The sequence below is a fragment of the Balaenoptera acutorostrata genome (genome assembly GCF_949987535.1).
Source record: "Balaenoptera acutorostrata chromosome 3 unlocalized genomic scaffold, mBalAcu1.1 SUPER_3_unloc_1, whole genome shotgun sequence".
Taxonomy (NCBI): Eukaryota; Metazoa; Chordata; class Mammalia; order Artiodactyla; family Balaenopteridae; genus Balaenoptera; species Balaenoptera acutorostrata.
The window spans coordinates 475589-496809 of NW_026645489.1; the positions used below are offsets into that span (position 1 = coordinate 475589).

General features: G+C 48.8%; 1 protein-coding gene across 2 annotated transcripts in view; it reads left to right on the forward strand.

Moving 5' to 3' along the window:
• The window catches only part of SLC24A4 (solute carrier family 24 member 4), a 162581-nt gene that overhangs the window by 93500 nt on the left and 47860 nt on the right, over nucleotides 1-21221 (forward strand). For both annotated transcript variants that reach the window (XM_057539168.1, XM_057539169.1), the window contains exons 3-7: nucleotides 13924-14000; nucleotides 17690-17764; nucleotides 19037-19121; nucleotides 19659-19762; nucleotides 20583-20657. In XM_057539168.1, the coding sequence (XP_057395151.1) occupies nucleotides 13924-14000; nucleotides 17690-17764; nucleotides 19037-19121; nucleotides 19659-19762; nucleotides 20583-20657 (416 nt within the window). The remainder of the gene's footprint in view (nucleotides 1-13923; nucleotides 14001-17689; nucleotides 17765-19036; nucleotides 19122-19658; nucleotides 19763-20582; nucleotides 20658-21221) is intronic.

Below are 21221 nucleotides of genomic sequence, written 5' to 3' on the forward strand. Positions count from 1 at the left end.
ACTTCAGGGCCAGGGCAGGTCAGAGGTAAAGGGAGGGGCTGCTCCAGCCTCCTCAAGGCCCCTTGCTGGTTAGTGGGGAGCCCTAACCAGCCTCGCTGGTGAGACCGCTCGCTCTTGGCAAATCATCCACCCTCCCTTAGCTTTGTCCTTGGGTGGGAGGCATTCCTAAGCCCATGCACCTGCTCCAGCATCTGTCTTTCCCCAGGCATTTGCTTGAGGCTGTCTAGGAAGGGGACATACCAAGTATCTATGTTGGAAATGATGGAGGTCTTTCCTGGCACGTAGGCATGGGTTAACTTGAACTCTCTCGACTGATTGGTATGAATTTTTACTACGGGGCACTGAACTCCTAATGAATAGAGTGGACATGAAATTTATAATCCAAACTGGGACACCTTGGAGAGTGAAGGGGACATTATTAATCATGCTGGACAGCAGATGTGAATCAAGATGGTTCTGGGGCAAATCAGAGCATATAAAAGACTTAATAACAACCATCACTATGTTGTTCTTAAGAGTTCATTAACCCAGAGTAGTTTTCTGTGCCTGTGTTCTGTAGATGAAGGGTTAATCAAGTCAACAAATGTGAGTGCAGTTGTGGGCTGAGTTGTGTCCCCCCAAAGATATGTTGAAGTCCTAGCCCTTGGCACCTGTGACTTTGACCTTATTTGGAAATAGGGCCTTTGCAGATGTGATTAGTCAAGATGAGGTCATCCTGGAGAAGCGGGGCGGGCTTGCTAAATCCAATGACTGGTTCCTTACAAGAAAACCACGTGAAGACACAGATGCCCAGAGGAGAAGGCTCTGTGATGATGAAGCAGAGATTGGAGTGATGTGTCTGTAAGTCAAGGAACTCCAAGGATTGCCAGCTGTCACCAGAAGCCAGGAGAGAGGCCTGGAACAGATTCTCCCTTAGTCTCTGAAAGGAACCAACCCTGCCACACCTTGATTTTGGACTTCCAGCCTTCAGAACCACAAGAGAATAAATTTCTGTTGTTTTAGGCCACTTTGCGTATGGTACTTTGTTACAGCAGCCCTAAGAAACTAATATGGGACTTCCCTGGTGGCACACTGGTTAAGAATCCACCTGCCAATGCAGGGGACATGGATTCGATCCCTGGTCCGGGAAGATCCCACATGCCGCAGAGCAACTAAGCCCGTGCGCCACAACTATTGAGCCTGCACTCTACAGCTCCCGCGCCGCAACTACTGAGCCCCCGTGCTGCAACTAGTGAAGCCTGCACTCTAGAACCCGTGAGCCACAACTACTGTGCCCGCACGCCCCAGAGCTCCTGCGCCGCAACTGCTGAGCCCCCGTGCTGCAACTACTGAAACCTGCACTCCTAGAGCCTGTGCTCCACACCAAGGGAAGCTACCGCAATGAGAAGCCTGAGCACTGCAATGAAGAGTGGCCCCCGCTTGCCGCAACTAGAGAAAGCCCGCGCGCAGCAACGAAGACGCAGCCAATAAAAAAAAAGAAACTAATATGGGTGCCTCCTACATGCCAGGTTCTGGTGGAAGTGCCAGGGGTACATCAGCAACCCACAGCAGATACAGCCCAATCTTATGAGGGCTCACAGTGTAGAACTTTGTCCCTGGGACTTTGCACAGACTGCTGGCTGTATGGTCTAGCCAGACAATAATTGTTTCTGCAGTTGATCAGGCAACTGAAATTAACACCTGGCCCAAATTGATTCTTACACCCACCTTTGCTGGCTGAGAATAACAGGACAAGTCAAGTGGGTTCTGTTTCTGACTTTGACAATGGTGACATGGCTCAGCTGACATCAAGGTCTTGTTCCAGGGGTGCAGAGTGCCTGTTGTGATGAACCCACCTGAAAATTGGTCACAACAGGCAAAGCCCACGCTGCTTCCTGAGCTTCTGAGCTCAGGAGATGAGCTCACCTTTCTAGCAGCAGCAAGGACCATATCCAGCCCCATCCCAAAGTCTCCTCCACAGGAAACATGGTGGTGGCTGACATGTGCGATTTTCACGTGAATCCAGGTGCTTGTTACTTGTCCATCCATGTTGCGAAACTATGACAATGAGGGAAAACAGTGGGGAGTGCTAAGGTTTATCAGTGGTAATAAATGTGCTCCCCTTTTCCTATATTGTGGGAAGTTCTATGGATCTCTCTTTACTGACATATAACAAATATAAAAAAAATAGATTTTTAAGTGCACAGCTTGAGTTTGACAAATGTATGTAACCATGTAACTACCACCCCAGTCAAGATCTAGAACATTTCTGTCACCCTAGAAAGCTTCCTGTGCCCTTTTCTAATCAGCCCCTCCCCCAACCCCAGAGGTTCTGATTTCTATCCCCGAGGGTAGTGTTGACGGTACTTGGGCATCGTATCTGTGACATCATGCTGTTTGTGCTAGATTCTTTCATGCACCATATTTTTAAGCTTCATTCTTTACTGATAAATCATAATAAATGGACTTAAAACATTTTACTATAAAAAACAATATAATCATGTTATAAAGCATTTGGCAAGGGGGTGATGGGAGGGAAAGTGATTTAGGATTCTTTTATGTGCCACAGCCTTTTTAATGGTTTTAGTGTATTTCTTTCTAGTTCTTTTCACTTGCTTATTTGTTCATAGCTGCAAACAAGCCATAGGTGATTTTTTCGTGTGTTTCTTTTTAAAATTTATGATAAACATTTTTTCCACATCCCGTGTCTTTACCATGTTTGATAATATTCTATCTAAATTGTGCCATGAGGGCAGGGGCTTTCACTGTCATGTTCACTGATGTATTCCCAGTATGTAGAACAGTGTCAGGACGTTGGCAAGTGCCAGTGTTTGTGGAAGGACTAGATGAATGTATCACAGCTACTTAACCGTTTCCCTATTACTGGACAACTAGTGGCTTCAGTGTTGTACCATTAGAAATAATAAGTATCTTCACACAAATGGTGCCCCCCCCCATTTTGAGTGATATTCTTAGAACAAATGCCAAATATTGTGTCAGAGAAGAAACATTTTATGGTTGTTGTTAGACAGTCAAGTGCCTTGTAGAGCTGAATTACTCAGGTATCAGTCTTGGCTCTGCCACTTACTTGCTGTGTGACCTTGAACAAATTACATCACCTTTCTGTGTCCTAGTTTGCCCATCTGTAAAATGGGACTAATGATAATATTTCCCAGGCTTGTTGTGAGGATTAAATGAACTACTGTGTGTAAAGTACTTAGAAGACTTGGTGCATAGTAAGCCCTGTGTATATATTTGCTGTTTATGTTTTATACATAAAAGAGGTTATGCTAAGAAAAGTTTTGCCTATCTTTCCAAGTAGAAATGGTTTATATCTTAATAACCACTGTCCTTTTGATAACTTAATAGCACTGTGTGGTGCCCACTGGCGAGTGGCTCAGAGTTGGGTTGCTGTGTGATGGGCAGGAATCTTGGTGACTGGTTCCCGTCAGATGTTCTGTGTACCTGCCTGTGAAATGCTCTTGCTGGATGCCATCCGGTGGAGGCAGGGACGAGACCGGGGTGAAGAGTTTGTCCTCACAGCCCTCAGCATGCTCAACCTAGTGCTGGAGAGACATACAGACACAACTAAAGGTTCTTCCTATCGTGGCAGTGAACAAAGGCCCCCCCGAATGAGAACAAATCCCCGATACTTATTGAGAGTTTACTACACAGGAGTCGGCCACCATCACTTGTGTTTGCCAGAGACTCAAAGGCAGGTAGGGGAGTGGGGCAGCTTTATAGCGAAAAAAAAGAAAAGACTTCCATTTTGCCCTGAAGGAGGTTGCCGGCCTGGGGAAGCTGGAGGTGGCTAAACATAGGCAGGGTATTTTATGCCGTTGGTTTGGGGAGTGTATTCATTTCCTAGGGCTGCTGTTACAAATTACCACAAACTGGGTGACTTAAACAGTAGAAGTGTATTCTCTCAGTTCTGGAGACCAGAAGTCAGAGATCAGAGTATCAGCAGGGTTGGTTTCTCCTGGAAATTCTGAGGAGAATCTTTTCCTGGTCTCTGTCCTTGCTTCTGGTAGCTGCCGGCAGCCCTTGGCGTCCCTTGGCTTATGGACACATCACTCCTATCTTTGTGTTTGTGGTCACATGGCCACCTTCTCTGTTTCTGTGTGTCCTTTTCTCTTCTTAGAAGGATACCTGTCATTGGATTTATGGCCCACCCTAATCCAGTATGACCTCATTTTAACTCAGCTACCTCTGCGAAGACCTTATGTTATGAACAAGGGAATTGCATTCCCTCAAAATCCATATGTTGAAGCTTAACCCCCAAAACGATGATATTTGGAAATAGCGCCCTTAGGGAGATAATTAAGGTTAAATGAGATCATAAGGGTAGTGCCCTAATGTAATAGAATTGGTGTCCTCATAAGAAGTGAAAGATATCGCTTATATGTGGAATCTAAAAAAATGGTACAAATGAACTTATTTACAAAACAGAAAGAGTCACAGATGTAGAAAACAAACTTATGGTTACCAGGGGGGGAAAGTAGAGGGGAGGGATAAATTGGGAGATTGGGACTGACATATACACACTACTATATATAAAATCGATAACTAAAAAGGACCTACCGTATAGCACAGGGAACTCTTCTCAGTACTGTATAATGACCTACATGGGAAAAGAATCTAAAAGAGTGTATATATGTATATGTATAACCGATTCATTTTGCTGTACAGCAGAAACTAACACAACATTTTAAATCAACTATACTCCAATAAAAATTTTTTTTAAAAAGTGAGTTTCCCATAGACAGCAAAAAAAAAAAAGAAGTGAAAGAGACACCAGAACAGAAGTGCACGCCCACAAAGAAAAGGCCATGTGAGGACACGGTGACATGGCAGCCATCCACAAGCCAGGAAGGGCGCTCTCACCAGAAATCAGCCATGCCAACACCTTGATCTTGAACTTCCAGCCTCCAGAACTGTGAGAAAATTAATTTCTATTGTTTCTTAAGTCCTCCAGTCTGTAGAATTCTGTTATGGCAGCCCTAGCAGTCTGATGTACCTTCTTTCCAAATAAGGTTGAGTTTAAGGTTCCTGGTGGACATGAATTTTGGCGGGGGACACCATTCACCCCATTGTAGGGGTCATATTTAGCTTTCTCTGGCTGGTCTTGAGTTGGAAATTGGGACAAACAAATTTTTTTGTAGGGAGGCTGGCCCTCACTGACCACGTCCTGACCATCTGGACCATTGCTATGGCTGTGGGCCAGTTGTGGTTGGGCTTCCCGGACCTGCTGCTGCGGAGGACATGGGTCAGAGTTGTCCTGTATGGCCTGGCCAGCGTCCGCTTGCATGTCCAGGCTCTTGTCCTGCTGCTGCTAGCCAGCTGTGATGCTGAGGGAAGCACTTGACCTGTCTGGACCCCAGTGTTCTCTCTCCCCTTGAAAATGGGGCATGAAGCGGTTCTCCGTGGGCGGGAGAAAGATGCTCAGCATCAGGGCAGGGAGAGAGGTGGAGATGGCGAGGGTGGCTTAGAAAATATTTCCCTGGTGATTTTAATAAGCCCGTGGCCCCTCCTGGGTGGAGAACAGCTGGGCCACTTGGCATCTGGAGCCTCTTCCAGCCATGAAATTCCACAGTGGTTTCTCCTGGAGAGAGCAATCTTCCTGCTGGATCTTCCAACGATATTTTTATTTTTCGTGGCGCTTGATCTCTTTTGGAATGTACTGAAACGAGAGAGAAGATTTTAAACTCATTTTCGTGCTGGTTAAGCCAATGATTTAATCTAATTATTTTCACTCCTGTTTGGGACATGAGAGTGATGCTATAAAACCTAGACATTTCAGCTGTTGTCCATGAAAGGTATACAATTCTTAGCAACTTTATTTTAAACCGTAGAATTGGGGGAAAATCACGATTTTTTTTTTTTTTTTTTTTTTGCTTTGGTTTCTGGCATTGGGTGGTTTCTAAAAGACAGAAGTCGAAATGATAGAAATTTGAAGCTATTTAAATTACTCCCCAGCCTTCCCATCTAGCTTTCATAGTTTCAGGATAAACATCAGGGCTTAGAATATGGGGTTATTTTTAACCAGGGTAGAAAGCAAAGGGAGAAGGGCATGTTTTGAGGCAATTTTTTTTTTCCTTTTTGAAAAATTCAATTCACAGTTTCTATTTCCTGAAGAGAATCAACTAATTAAAAGGTTTAAGAAAGATCAGCATCTAATGGAAGGACACCTCTGTCAAACAGTCTCCATCTGGGAAGGGTCACGGTTCAGCATCCGAGCAGCAGTTTGAAAAGCTGAGAAAGGAGGGATAGCCACACCACCTCCTGGGCATCCTTCCGGGCAGAGCTCATCCTAGCAGCTCCTGGGTTTGTGTCAGAAGGGAGGTGGAAGGCCAGATACTCATCACTCAACGGGCATTTCCTGAACACCTATCTTGTGCCAGGACCTGGCAGCTCACAGACGTGACCAGTGCAGCCAGAGCAGAGCAGACTGGAGAAATTGCCAGGGCTGGACCACGCAGGGTCTTGAAGACCTTGATAGGGTTCTGGGCATTTCTCTGAAGAGTAGTTGAAAGCCATTGAGGAGTTCTAAGCCATAAATGCATGCGGAAAACAGAAAGGAGCAGATTGAGAATGGTCGTGGGGAGGTCAGGCAGAAGGCGGGTGCAGTGGTCCAGCCAGAGTGGATGCAGGTGGTAGAGATGAGGAAGCTGAGGGACTCGAGAGCTGTTTTGGAAGTAAGATTGTGGAGGATTGGCTAAAAGAGGGCAGAGTGTACCAGTTAGCTTTCAGTGCAGGAAATAGGAACCATTCTCAATATTTTCAACAGAAAGGAATTGAATTCAGGGAATTAGGTCCTTACAAAATTGCAGGAAGGGCCAAAGGAGCAGGAACTGGAAATGGAATATTCAAATTCAAGAACATCTTATGTACAAATAAGGAAGTAGATGCTATTGTCAGGAGAGCCTGTGAACACTTAGATCTCCAAAGCCTTGGTTGCCAGAGGAATAACACCTCTCCCTCTTTTCTGTCCTCTGAATCTGCTAGGTTGGCCGAACCTACTTCTCATTCAGAACCCTAGCTGCATGGTAGGTCAGGTTTCACAGAATAGGAAGCAGGGCTAGTATGTGTGAACATGCAGTGCACGGCCCGCACACCCGTGCCTAGTGTTCTCGACAGGAAGGCTCATGGAGGGAAGTCGAAATGGATGCTGAGTGCCAACTGGCCTGTCCACTTATCACAGGGTGTGAGGGAGGAGGAGGTCATCAAGGATGGTACCAGACCAATATGGAGGGTGGGCCGTTCGCTGGGGACAGGCTTAAGGTATTTATAAGATGGCCAGAGAGTCATGTGCCATTGCCAGCTGGGTATGTTAGGTCTTGAGCTCAGGAAAGAATGAGGTCTGGGAGAAGTCTGCAGAGATTAGAAAGTCAAAGCCAGGTCACCTGGAGAGAAGAGGGCTCAGGGCAAATCCCCTGGAACCCCAAGATTCGGGGTCCCATAGAGGAGGGGGCCCTCTAAAGGAGACTGGGCAAGTGAGGACAGCGTGGGATCAAAGAAACTAAGAGAGAACATTGCAAGAAGGTGGAGTCACACAACAATGTGGGTGAACCTGAATGCGTTTTGCTAAATGAAAGGAGCCAGACCAAAAAGCCTATATATTCCATGATTCCATTGATATGACATTCTGAAAAAGGTAACACATCAGGGGGTGGGGTTCAGGAGAGAGTTTAACTACAAAAAGGCTGCAGAAGGGAATTTGGGGGTGGGGGAACTCTTCTGTCTCAGAAGCGTGAGAACCCATAGAAATGCACATCACAACGAACGAATCTTACTGTGTGTAAGATGGATGGATGGATAGATGGATGGATGGATGGGTAGATAGATAGATAACACATACATTCATTCATACATTCATACATATGTTCATTCATACATAAAAGAAGTGGTCAGTTTTATTAAATGTTTCAAGGAGGTCAAGGAAAATGAGTGACAGGTTTCCCTTGGATCCACAGAATAATGGGCTAGACCCCTGTATGAGTGGGTCCTGGGCTATAAGTGGAATTGACCTAAGACATGCAATGTGTATTCCTCCTTTTGAGAGCATGACTTCTTGACACGGCCCTTGGAGCTTCCAGGAATACACAACCTGCTCCTTGGATAAAGGAGACCTTAGTCCCGAGATGTGTCCCTCCTGTGGGTAAAATGCTTGGATGGAAAGAGCCTGGTGCTGGTTGGGCTCCCAGCCTGGGTTCTTCTCTCACCTGTGCCAAACAGTGGTTGTGTGACTGCAGGTGACTCCTTAAGCCTCGCAGAGCCTCCATTTCCTCATCAACAAAATGGGAATAATGATCTTCTCAGGACTGACATGGCAGATTAAAGGACTTTGAAAAGTCAGTAACGCAGCCTCCAAAACTTGACGAGGGTGCCACTCTCTCCATGGGCTTGCTGCCCGTCCCACCTCCCCCAAGCCAGTAACCCCTGGCTTCCTTCATGCCTCACCATCACAGCAGGCTTCTTCCTGTCTCTCAATCATTTGTTGCCTTATTGGACCCTCACCAGCCCGTTAAGGGCACATTCTCAAGGCTAAGCCCCTAGCCTAGCACCTGGCACATAGTAAATGCTCAAGAAGCATGTATTGACTTGAACTCGTTCAGGGTCAGGGTATTCGCCATCCTGATAACCTCCTGCTTTCTGAATAACTTTGGCTTTCTCCAGAAGTTCCCATCGCCCTCCAAGGTGAAGAGCTGCCAGGCCTAAGGATGCTCACAGATGCATCAGGGCCTCATCCACCTGCTCCCAGAGAGTCCATCACCTGCTGCGTGGGGGCTTAGTAAATACTTGTTGAACAAATTCATACATTTTGGAACTAGCAGCAATGTTGGCCAAAGTATAGAGCCTTGAAAGGGCAACATAAATTCAGGGTTTCTGAAATATAATGGCATCACCCATGTAACTGTGTGTGTCAACAGGAAGGGTCAAGTGTGCTCTAGGGGTCTGGCTTATAAGGTGTTAGAGAACTTAGTAGCTAGTGGTGGGGAGGGGATGGCAGATGTCCCCTGGGACCTTACATTCCTCCCCCCAATGTTCAGGAAGGCAACTGGCAGGAAAGACCTCCCGCCCCAGTTCCGCCCTGCCCTGCACACTGGTGGGGGGATGTTCCAGAACCAAGAGTGACGGAGAAACCAACTCTGGGCTCCGAGGTCCACAGGAAAGAATCCTAAAAGAGGGGTGGGGAGTGGCTGCTGGGTCGCTGGCAGCTTTATCTCCCCTCCTCCTCCTCCCCTGCCCGCCCCCGGGTGTGGACGTTGCTGGAATCATCTGTGGTTTCCTGAGCTCAGCTCCACCTGCAGACACATCTCTTCCCTACACCCACCAGATTTCTGCGGCTTAAAGGCTTACGCGTGACCTCGAAAGCCGCTTGTGTGCGCCCTGCTGATTCCTCTCTTCTCCCTGGTGGGGATTTGAGCGGATAGGGCAGACTCGGCCCCTCTCAGACATGAAAGCATCCCACCGTTGAACGTGGCCGGGGGCCCCCAATCCCAGCGAGCCCAAGAAAGGAGAAGGTTTTCTCAGGAAGCTGGGATTAAACTGCACCAGCATTCAGATCCTAACATGGCCGGTATAATCACGCTTGCTCTTTTCCCCGCTAAGCTGATCTCATCTTCTCTTTTGCTTTCACAAACCAAGGCTCATCCTCTGGAACAGCGGGCACAGACCTGGTGTGGAGGGTGGAGCCTGTAAGTCAACAATCCTCAGAGGGATGGCAGCCTAGCTGGGATAAGTGCGGTGCATACACTATCTGTATCACTTAATCCTGACAGCAGCCTGGCAGGCAGATTCTGTAGCATCCCCATTTATAGGTGAGGTAACAGTCCCGAGGTGTTAAACAACTCGCCAAGGTCATGCAGGTAACAAGTAAAGGACAGAGGCACTTCCTGAAACCTAAGTTACCTGCTTCTGAAAACAAAGCCTTAAGCAGCTGCATAGGCTGTCTGCAGTTTAAAATTGCTGCTGTTGAAATAGAGACACAGACGTAAAGAATGGACATGTGGATACCGGGGCAGGGGGAGGAGGGAAGCGGGGAGGGACGACTTGGGAGATTGGAATTGACATATACACACTACTAGATAACTAATGAGAACCTACTGTATAGCACAGGGAACTCTACCCAATGCTCTGTGGTGACCTAAATGGGAAGAAAATCCAAAAAAGAGGGGATGTATGTATATGAATAGCTGATTCACTTTGCTGTACAGCAGAAACTAACACAACATTGTAAAGCAACTATACCCCAATAAAAATTAATTAAAAATAATAAAATTAAAAAATAAAATTGTTGCTGTTGATGACGAAGGTGGGAGGGGTGGAGTTCCTGCTGCATGTGCTCTATGGTCTCTACACCCCGCCCCCCGTATGCCAATTTCTAGAGGATGTGACTCTTAAACTGGGGAGTGGACTGGTCCCAGCTTCCAGCTGCCGACTAGGGAGGGCAGGGTGGCCGTCTCCCTGCTTGCAGCCTTCGCTCTCCATGCCAGGGCATGCACACACAGTAACGATGACTATTTCACCACCTTGCATGGCAGCGGATCGCCACTGAAGAAATAGAAGGACAGAAAGGTTAAATGACTCAGCCAGGGTCCCACAAGCTGATGGGTAGTTGAATCAGGACCCATTTCAAATCAGTGCAGTATGATTTCTATCCACGTTAGAGGCAGCCCTTAACCCTGGACGAGGAACTCAGGATCCCCCTGCTGAGTCCTGGCTTATGTGGTCCCTGAACTAGTCACTCCCCCGCTGAGTCTCATCTGGAAAACAGGGATATTTGTGGCGGCGGTGCCTGCCTCATGGGCTCAGAGTGTGTCCAGAAGACTTGGGTGGGTACAGAGGGTGATTAGCAGCTGGTAGCTCTGCCAGTCACTCTGTCTCTGCTGGCAAAATTCAGACCATGATGGCATTCACTCCCCTCCACAGCCCTCCAGCGTACGCATGGGGTCACAGAGCAAGGCACTGCGGCTGAACCATTAGAAGCCTGTTCCTACCAAGGACAAAGCCATTTATAACCCACATCCCCTCTCTGCTGGAGCCCAGACGATAATGTCCTTATGGGAGAAAGCAGCATTACTTGATTCTAATTTTCCAAGAGTGCCCAGTATTGGATAAATCACTGCTTTGGAGAATCAAAAACTGGCTTGAATTTTCATGGCAGAAATGTCTGCTTGATCTGCCCTGAAATATCCCAGACAGTTACATTTCTCCTGGAAACAAGATCCCGGATGCAGGAATGTTGGGTTACTGCCTTTATAATTCTCCTTCTCTGAGCCGACAAGCCTTGAAGTAGACCCATGCCCTTGAACTGACAGCAGCAATTCTATTAAAGAAGTTTGATTACAGGGGGAAAAAAAGTGAAAGAATCTATGTTTCGTTAAATGCTGCTTGTTTTAAAGTGGGAACGTGTTCTGGGAGTCTGGGAGCTAATGTTTTCTAGGTCTTGTTGGGAGAATCTCATCTTAAACAGAAAAGTTTTCTGTTTTAAGGGAGAAACCATCCTTTCAGAGCTTAGAGCCAAATTATATTTACAGAGAAGGGATTTTTGTCCTGGAAGTTTATCAGCGTTTATCAAGTGCCCACTCTGAACCAGGTATTCTGTATTCTAGGCATTTAAGAGGTTTGCAAGGGTAACAAAAGCATTCTAACAGGATGAGATGATGTAGATTGTCATTTTTGTTAATATTTTAGCATTGTTTATTCAACTGAGTGTTAAGGTCTATTGAGAACCTACTGTGTGCCAGGCCTGGCTAAGGCACTGTGAATGCAATGCTGGGCAATATGGATCCCTGCATTCCAGAAGCTTCCGGTCTAGCTGAAGTGCCGAGGACGTGGGGGTGTTTTGGTGTCTGACGGGGAAGCTGCAAAAATGACATTCACAAAATAAAATACTTACCTGTTGGTCATCTCCAATGGGGGACGGGGCGGTGAGGAGGAATTATTCTGCCATTACAGGTGACATTGAGGTCCAAGAGCCCATAACAGAAGTGGTGGTACCCACCCCACAGGAGCATCCTTGGGCCAAAGAAGGGCCTATGACATGGTACTCAGTTACCTGAGATGCCACCTATGCCAGTGGAAGCACACCTGGCACCTGAGGGGCCTGAGAGGTTAGGGGACAAGGATGCTGTCGGCCCTCACCTCCTCCCTTGTTCCAGCTCGGCATCAGGTCCCCCTCCAAGCTTACCTAGAGCCTCGCCTCCCATGGATCATTTCCCCTGCTCTGTGTGGCACCGCTATAAGAGTACTCTTCCTGGGGACAGGAGATTTTCCTAGTGCTGGCACTGCCATCCTTGACCCTGCCAACGTCACTTGACTTCTCTGGGATCTTGGCTTCCCCCCTCTGGAGTGACAGGTCCATTGTGGGCAGGAGGAGAGATTGGGAGGAGGGGCTGATGGGTCTGGGACAGGCTGGAAGGGCTTTGCAAGAGGCCGCCTGTCCCTGAGCTCTGAAGCGACTCTAGCGGAAGGGGATGGGCCTCCCCTCTCCTCTTTGTGGAGCTGCTTCTCAGTTCTGACTTGACAGTGGTGAGGGGAGAGTATTCCACAGTCCTGGGTGGGGGGGTGGGGGTGGGGAGATACAGGTTTGAAGCCCACCACAAGCTTGACACGCTGTAACAGTAAGGCATGTTATTAAAATTAGTCTCACCGTTTTACCGATGAGGAAACTGAGGCACAAAGAGGTTAAGGAACGTGTCCCTGTCGACCCAGCCTGTAAATATTAGAGCAGAGAACTGAAGTTGGCCGTGTGACCTTGGAGCCTGCCCTCCCAAGCAGGACAGCCATCCCTGGCCTTAGCCTGACCGTTGGCAGGGATTGTGTTTGTAACAGATCCGAGTGTGTGTTGAAGCCACTTGGAAAGCTGTCTGCTAGGAATGTGATTGGAATCCATTGACAAAACAAGGAACCATCCCGATTTTCTTCTTTGGTGACTTTTGACTTCTTTATACTTTTTTTGGTAACTTTATCGAGATGTAATTCATTCATATACCATACAATTCATCTGTTTAAAGTGTACGATTCAGTGGCTCTTAGTATTCAGAACTGTGCAAGCATCACCACAAACAATTTTAGAACATTTTCATTACCCCAAAAAGAAACCCTGTACCTTTTAGCTGTCATCCCCCAAACCCCATACCCTCCAGCCTTAGGCAACCATTAATCTACCTCTATCTCTATGGATTTGCCTGTTCTGCACATTTTATATTAATGAAATCATACAATAGGTAGTCTTTTGTGAGTGGCTTCTTTTACTTAGCAAAATGTCCTCAAGCTTCCTCCATGTTGTAACATTTATCAGTACTTCATTTCTTCTTATTGCCAAATAATATTCCATTTGTATGTAAATATCACACTATTTATCCACTCATCTGTTGGTAGATGTTTGGGTTGTTTCTGCATTTTGGTTATTATGAATAATACTGCTATGAACATTTCGTGTGTGGGTTTTGTGTGGACATATGTTTTCATTTCTCCTGGGAAGACACTTGGGAGTGGAATTGCTAGGTCATATGGTAACTCTGTTTAACCTTTTGAGGAACTGCCAGACTGTTTTCCAAAGGGACTGCACCATTTTGCATTCCCACTAGTAATGTGTGAGGGTTCTAGTATCTCCACATCCTTGCCAACCCCTGTTATTATCTGTCTTTTTGTTTATAGCCATCCTAGTTGGTATGAAGTGTTACATTCTTTTTTTTTAATTGCAAGGGATATGCAAAACATGATCAACTTTAAGGTACTAGAATATGGGGATAATTCCATATCCAGCAATGTTTTCCTAAGAGCACAGGTCTGCCCTGGACAGAGAAGTAGCTGGCCTCTCCCCTCGTAGTCTAACACCAGGGGGGCTCTTCAGTTCCATGGCCGACACCCCAGGCCTCAAATGACACCCCTTGATAACTAATATTGAATACCTTACCATGTCCTCTTGTCTTCCAGCGATTCATGAGTTCCCCACAGACCTGTTCTCCAATAGCGAGCGACAGCACGGAGCCGTCCTGCTGCATATCCTTGGTGTAAGTGGCCCTCTTGGGGTGGGACGTCCCTGAACTTCAGGCATGTGAAACCTGTCTTCAGAGCACAGCGTGTCAAAGGTCTCATCCAGTCTTTGTAGAGCCCTGTGAGAACAGATGCTGGATGTGTTTTAACCACAAAGAAATGAAAGCTTAAGGATATGAAATGACTTGTTCAGTGTCACACAGCGAGTGGCCCCAGAGCCAAGGCAAGGATTCACATCTTCTTGTGACAGCATCTTTCCCAGATGTATAAATACAAGTGAACACGGGTCAAGTCCATCAGACGTCGCAGGGCACGTGATAAGGGCTCTGTCCCCGCTTGCTATCATGATCCCCGGGATCCCCCCACATTTTACTGCCTTGGCATAACTAGTTTAAGACTTCGGTGCCCTTCTTCTCAAACTTCCCTCAGTGTTAGATGAGCCTGATGACCAGTGGTGGAGTTCAAGTAGCCGTTCAAAAAGGTATAGTGAGCTCAAAACTAAATTATAGGTAAAAGTCGCTCTTCTCTGCAGGCAAACTACAGCCCGCAGCCGCTGCCCATGTCTGTAAATAAAGTTTTATTGGAACACAGCCATTCTCATGCTTTTCTGTATCATCCGTGGCTGCTTTTGTGCTTCACTAGCAGAGCTGAGTAGCTGTATCGGAGACTCCGTGATCCACAAAGCCAAAAAAATTTACTATCTGTCCCTTTGTAGGAAAAGTTTGCCAGCCCCATTGTTTAGTGCAGGGAAATGAAAGCGCTCAGGGTTTAATTTTCTACTTTGCATCAATCACAGCAAATGTTCCTCCTGATATGGTTCCCTGAGCACCCGGAACCATCTGCTGACATATTTAAACCCAACCCAGTATTCGTCTTTGCAAGAGATAATTAAGCAAGTGAAAGCTGGGGTTCTCACATAGAGAGTCGCCACCTGAGAATAATGTATGAGTGAAGTTTTAATTAACAGGATAAACCACTGGTGAAAATGAAGGTTGTGGGCAAATTTTGAGTGACAGACCTGTGTATTATTTCTCTAATAGAGTTATTATCTTCCTAGTATCTCTGGCTTTCCCATGCCCTCTCCTTTCACTGAGGGGGTGTGGGTTTGGCAAATTAGTCGCATAGTTCTGTCCCTCTGCCTCATCAAAGTCTTGACAAAGCTTTTTTTCCTGAACCTGAAAGGACCTCAAGAATTTTGCAGGAACCTTTTTTTTTTAATTTTTAAAAAAATTTATTTATTTATTTACTTGGCTGTGTTGGGTCTTCGTTCCTGTGCACTGGCTTTCTCTAGTTGAGGCGAGCAGGGGCTACTCTTCCTTGCCGTGCGCAGGCTTCTCGTTGCGGTGGCTTCTCTCTTTTTTTTTTTTTAAATAAATTTATTTTATTTATTTATTTTTGGCTGCGTTGGGTCTTTGTTGCTGTGCAAGGGCTTTCTCTAGTTGCGGTGAGTGGGGGCTACTCTTCGTTGTGGTGCGGTGGCTTCTCTTTGTTGTGGAGCATGGGCTCTAGGCGCGCGGGCTCAGTAGTTGTGGCTCACGGGCTCTAGAGCGCAGGCTCAGTAGTTGTGGCGCACGGGTTTCGTTGCTCCGCAGCATGTGGGATCTTTCCGGACCAGGGCTTGAACCCATGTCCCCTGCATTGGCAGGAGGATTCTCAACCACTGCGCCACCAGGGAAGCCCAGCGGTGGCTTCTTTTGTCACAGAGCACGGGCTCTAGGCGCATGGGCTTCAGTAGTTGTGGCGTGCGGGCTCAGGAGTTGTGGCTCATGGGCTCTAGAGCGCAGGCTCAGTAGTTGTGGCGCACAGGCTTAGTTGCTCTGCGGCATGTGGGATTTTCCCGGACCAGGGCTCGAACCCGTGTCCCCTGCATTGGCAGGTGGATTCTTAACCACTATGCCACCAGGCAGGAACCTTTTAGGCCAGGCATTACCCAACTATGTCTGGAGAACCAAATCTAGCCTACCTCCTGTTTTTATAAATAAAGTTTTATTGGAATACAACCACACCCATTCCATGGCTACTCTTCTACAGCACCAGAGTCAAGACAGACTGTGTGGCCTGCGAGGACTCAAATATTTACTATCTGACCCTTTAAGAAAAAGTTTGCTGAGCCCTTCTTTAGAGCAAGAAAAGGCTGGAGCTTTAGAGCCAGTTTTTGTCTGTAGCACTAAGAAGCTTCTCAGAACTTCGGGCCCAAGTGAAGGAAACAGTGGTGTCATCTTGGCCCCCTTTTCTCTCCAGTGTTTCTGAGGCGTCAGGGGAGCCAGAGGCCCTCCACCCTCACGGGACACCCTTTGCCTGGGAGATGCTGTTGGGGGGAACTTCCGAGGGTGTGAATTCAAGTCGGTATCCTAAGCTTTGTAGCAGGGTCTCTCCCACCCTCTCTCTGTCCACTTTACCCACATCCCCAGTATTTGTTTCCTTTTTCCTTCCCCCCAAAAGATAATGTGTCAAATTCAGCGAAAGCCACACCTGGACTCCAGTAGACATCTGCCTCAGATGCTTTGGTCACAGTTGATAGATCTTCCACTTTAATCACAGTTAATTAATTGTAAAGTTGTCATAATATCACGCTGTTTTAGCTGAAGCAGCCCAGCCTTTCCCTCTTGTGCGAATAGGGCATTCATGTCACTTTTTCTTTGAAGAAAAAATGGCTTCCACCAGCGCCTAGAGTAAAATCCCATCTCCTTTCCACAGGTCCTGCTCCTTGCCTCTCCCTCCATCGTCACATTCTTTATTTTCCACCTTATTCTCACTCTGTTCTACCTGCACCAGTGACCTTGCTGTTCCTCAAATGCATCAAACATGCTCCTGCCTCAGGACCTTTGCACTTGCTGTTTCCTGGCAGTTACAGATACTTCATTTGCGTATCTGCTCATCCCCCACAAAGAGGCAGAGGCTTTTCCTGGCGTCCTCGCCACCTATCCCTAATGGCTAGAATAGTACCTGGCACATAAGATGAGCTCAGTAGAGCCGTGTTGGGTGGACAGGTCAGGGAAGAGTTCTGTAGATGAAACCATCTAAAAACTACCCATCTGTTCTTACTCTGTCATCAAACAGAAGAAACCGAGACCTAGAGATGTGACTTATCCAAAATCACAAGGCAAATAATTCTGAGGATTAGCACTGGAATTTGGACTCTGTTCCATGAGCCTCCCAGTGTAAATGGCTTGTGGATTTTAACCTGGACCAACATCAAGCAGCGTCCCAGGAAATGCTGGGTCTCACGTTGCCGTCTGTTTTGGCAGGAGGTGGGCAGTCAGTAACAAGGAAATGATGCCTTCTCTAAAACTAAAGAGGGGAAATCAGGACGATGATTATTTTAAACTCTTAAAATGGCAATTTTAAATACTTTCCTCTTGGCCCTTAAGATTAGCATCTTTCCTTTTGAGGGCCTACCGTGGTGCTGAAGAGAGAGCTGCTTCTTTAAGAAGAGAGGAAGGGGCACAGGACCCTGTGGCATGAGTTCTGGTCCCCTCCGCTGCTCAGCAAGTGATTTCTCCTGTCTGGGCTTCAGTTTCCCCATCTGTCAGTGAGGGAATTGAGGAATCACATCTCTGTGGTGCTGGAATTTTCCTCTGTGCCTCCCTCTGGTCACCTGGCCTCTGCCCGAGCAGGCTGGTTTGGAGGGTGATGGACTCCTGGCCGTGCCCATCAGTGGCAGGAGTTCTGGCTGACACTCTCTGTCTCCCCATTTCCTTCGCAGGCTCTGTACATGTTCTACGCCTTGGCCATAGTGTGCGATGACTTCTTCGTTCCGTCTCTAGAGAAGATCTGCGAGGTACGTGGGAAGGACTTAGGACCCTTTGGCAAAGCCTGGGTGCGGGGCTGGGGATGATTGACACGTGGCGTGTCGGTACCAGGCCAAGAAGGACCGGGGCGGGGAGCAGGCCCAGGCAGAGGCAGGGCGGGGCAGGACAGGATGTAGCATGGTTTGGATTCTGCTAAAAGCTATCACAGGTGCTTCAGTGGCTGAACCTCTGTGACACCTCCTCTGCGGCAGGGCTAAGGTGGCCGGGCTTCTACCTGGGGTCAGTGATGGGCCCCCCACCCCGTTTTCCATCAAGCCCAGAGCTCCAGCCCTTCCGAGGACCCCTTCTGTAGCAACCTCGGTGGGGAGGTTGTGCTGACCCAGGGATTGGATTCTGCAGTGGCTTCAGAGCCCAGGCTGCCCAGGAGCGCTTTGGGAGGGGAGGGCAGGAGGAGGCCGAACCCTGCCCTGAGCCAGGCTGCCCAGGGGCCTTCTGAGAGCCACAGGTGGGCACCTTCAAGTTGGCATTCAGGCGGACCCAGAATCTCCGTGGTTTTCCCGAGCACCCGAAGCCTCCAGCCCCACATTCCAGATCAGAGGATGGGCCTCTGTGGCCAGAACACAGTGTCGCCAAGCAGAGTGGGCCTTGACAGTTCCAGCCCTGTCCCGTGCTGGCTCAGCCCAGGGGATAGGATGCGAGGGTCTGTTTCAGTGAGCAGCCAGGTGTCGGGCCTGCCATTGAGAAGGCCTTCTGGGATGCAGGAACCAGGCTGTGCGTCCGAGGCCTCCACATCCCACAGCCTGACGTGTGGAGGTCCGCTTGGTACCCAGGGTCTGTGTGAGCACCAGAGGAGATGGGCGCTAAACTGGTGGGCTCCCCGCTGAGCACCAGACCCTGTTCCAGGCATCCAAAGACGAAAAAGACCAGCCTTGTCCTCGTCATCCAGCGGGGAGGCAAGCGCATGGACCTCAGACCCTCACTGCGTGATTCGTGTTTCAGCTCCTCTGTCCCAGGGGAGTGGCTGGCTCTTGGTGGCCACTTAGAAAGGCTTCATCAAGGAGACGTTATTTAAGGGCTCAGAGAGTGAACAGAGATGGACAGATGGGGGAAGGGGACAGGCGATTCTGGGTTGAGTGTCTGGCAGTGTGGACGAGGTGCAGGGAGGAGAGGCCGCCAGCCCAGGAGCTTGACTCTGGCTACGGTGCTGCTCCCCTGCGCTCTCCCGGGCTGCCAAGTGTCCAGTTAGCATGTTTACTGCCCCCACCTTACAGCCTGAGCGTCTGCGGTCGCTTCTGTTTCAGAAACTCCATCTGAGCGAAGATGTGGCTGGAGCTACCTTCATGGCTGCAGGAAGCTCAACGCCAGAGCTGTTTGCCTCTGTAATTGGTAAGAAGTCCCGTCGCCCCGAGATGCAGGATGCAAAGAGAGCCCAGGTTTGGTGCCCAGACTAGTGTGGGCATTTGTCAGCTCTGAGTCTCAGTTTTCTCATCCATAAAATGGGAGAAGTAGAGAGCTAGAAAGTGAATTAGTGGTTCCCAGGGGTGTGAGGTGGAGTGGGGTACTAACAGGTATGGGGTTTCTTTTGGGGGCGAAGTGAACGTTCTAAAATTAGATTGTGGTGATGACTGTATAATTCTGTGACTGGACCAGAAAACACTGAATTGACATTTTAAATGGGTGAATTTTATGGCATGTGAGTTACATTGCAATAAAGCTGTTCAGAAAGTGGGAGCATTAGAGTAGCCGGTCCCTGAGGGCACTTCCACCTCTGGTTTTGCTGTCCTCAACCGCGTCGCTGGTGTTCTCTGATAATAAGAACAGCTTCCCTCCGTTCGTGGGGTGGGGGACACAGAACCGGCCCGGGTCTAAGGAAGGGGAAGGCCTGGGCTTTGCAGAGGAGTGTTTGTGCCTTTCTCTTTCCAGGTGTGTTCATCACCCACGGAGATGTCGGGGTTGGGACCATCGTGGGCTCTGCTGTGTTCAACATCCTGTGTATAATCGGAGTTTGTGGATTATCCGCAGGGCAGGTCAGTGGTCTCTCTCTCCGTACGAAATGACATAGGGACAGCGCGGGGAGACCCAAGGCCCAGCCCTGGCCGAGCCTGTTAAGTGCTGTGGCTGTCAGAAACGGTTTCCTCTCCGAGCCTGCTTCCTCACGTGTAGCAGGGCTGTCCTGCCTTCCTTCCACCGGTGGGTCTGGGAGCAGGAAGAGCGTCAGCTCCACGGCTGGTCCAAGGGGGGAGCGTTTATTCAACAGCAGTAAATATTTAAGAGGTGTCTCCTGTAACTCTGACCCTGAGCTAGACTTTGCATGTATTTGGGGCCAGCCTTCGGCCTCCCCACAGGACGCACGAAGCTGGCTTGTTGTTGAAACCCCATCGCATCTTCCTGGTCCTCAGAGCCCCAGGGGGACATTAGACTTAATCTCAGAGAGTCAGGCTCAAGGGTAGGCCCCGCCCGGCCAAGGGAGGCAGAGGTAGGCAGCCGGTCACCCCCGGAAGGTGCGAACATCTGAGGGAAGAGTGAGTGCCTCCGGCCTCTCCCCCTGACACATGGCTTCTGCTGGGAAACATGCCATGTGGTCACCTTGGAGGAACAAGGGGCAGCTTTGCCATCACTTAGGAACATGGTGTGGTATCATTCCGTCCCCAGATGTGACAAAGAGCGCAGGGTGGCCTTGAATGGCCAGACAAGATGTGGTTCTGGTGGCATAGTTAAGATGAGCTCCGTGGACATGTGTCTGCACCTGCAGGGGTCTGGGGGTGGTGGGAGCCCCACAGCAGTGTCCCCCGGCCCCCATACCCCATCTCCCCAGCCAGTAACAGCTGATGGTCCTTTGCTCAGCAGGTGATCCGTCTGACGTGGTGGGCCGTGTGCCGAGACTCTGTGTACTACACCCTCTCTGTCATTGTGCTCATTGCCGTGAGTTACCTTCCCCCCCTCCCGCCCCCCACCCCTGCGAAGGCACCGGGGCCCTGCCCACCTCTGTCCCTGGCACTAGAACCAGAGAACCCACGGCGCCCCTACCCTGGGGTGTGCTGGCCACTCCTTGCAGTCATGTTGACCAATCTCCCACCACCGTGCCTCCCTGCCCCGAAAATCTCATACCTGATGCTTTGCTTATCCATCACATCCAGGTACCACCTTGAGGGCACAAAGGCCTTGAAAAAGCTAAAGAAGGCATCATATGGTCGATGCAGTTAAGCTCAAGCACGTGCTCATCAGAGGCCTTCAGATCCTCACTTAGAGCCCATTTACTAAAGAGCAGAGTTTCTGGTTTCGCACCTTACGGCGGAGCAGAGAAGAGAGGCCAGCTGGGAGCAATCAGGGTTGGCAGCTGGGAGCAAGGATATGGGCAGAAAAGGCAGAGGGGCTGAAACAGGGATCCCTGAGGGCTCGGGTACATCATGGCACATGACAGTGACACAGCACCGAAGCCCATGACACAGATTACTGCCAAGGAAGGACCATGTCATCCACAGGGGA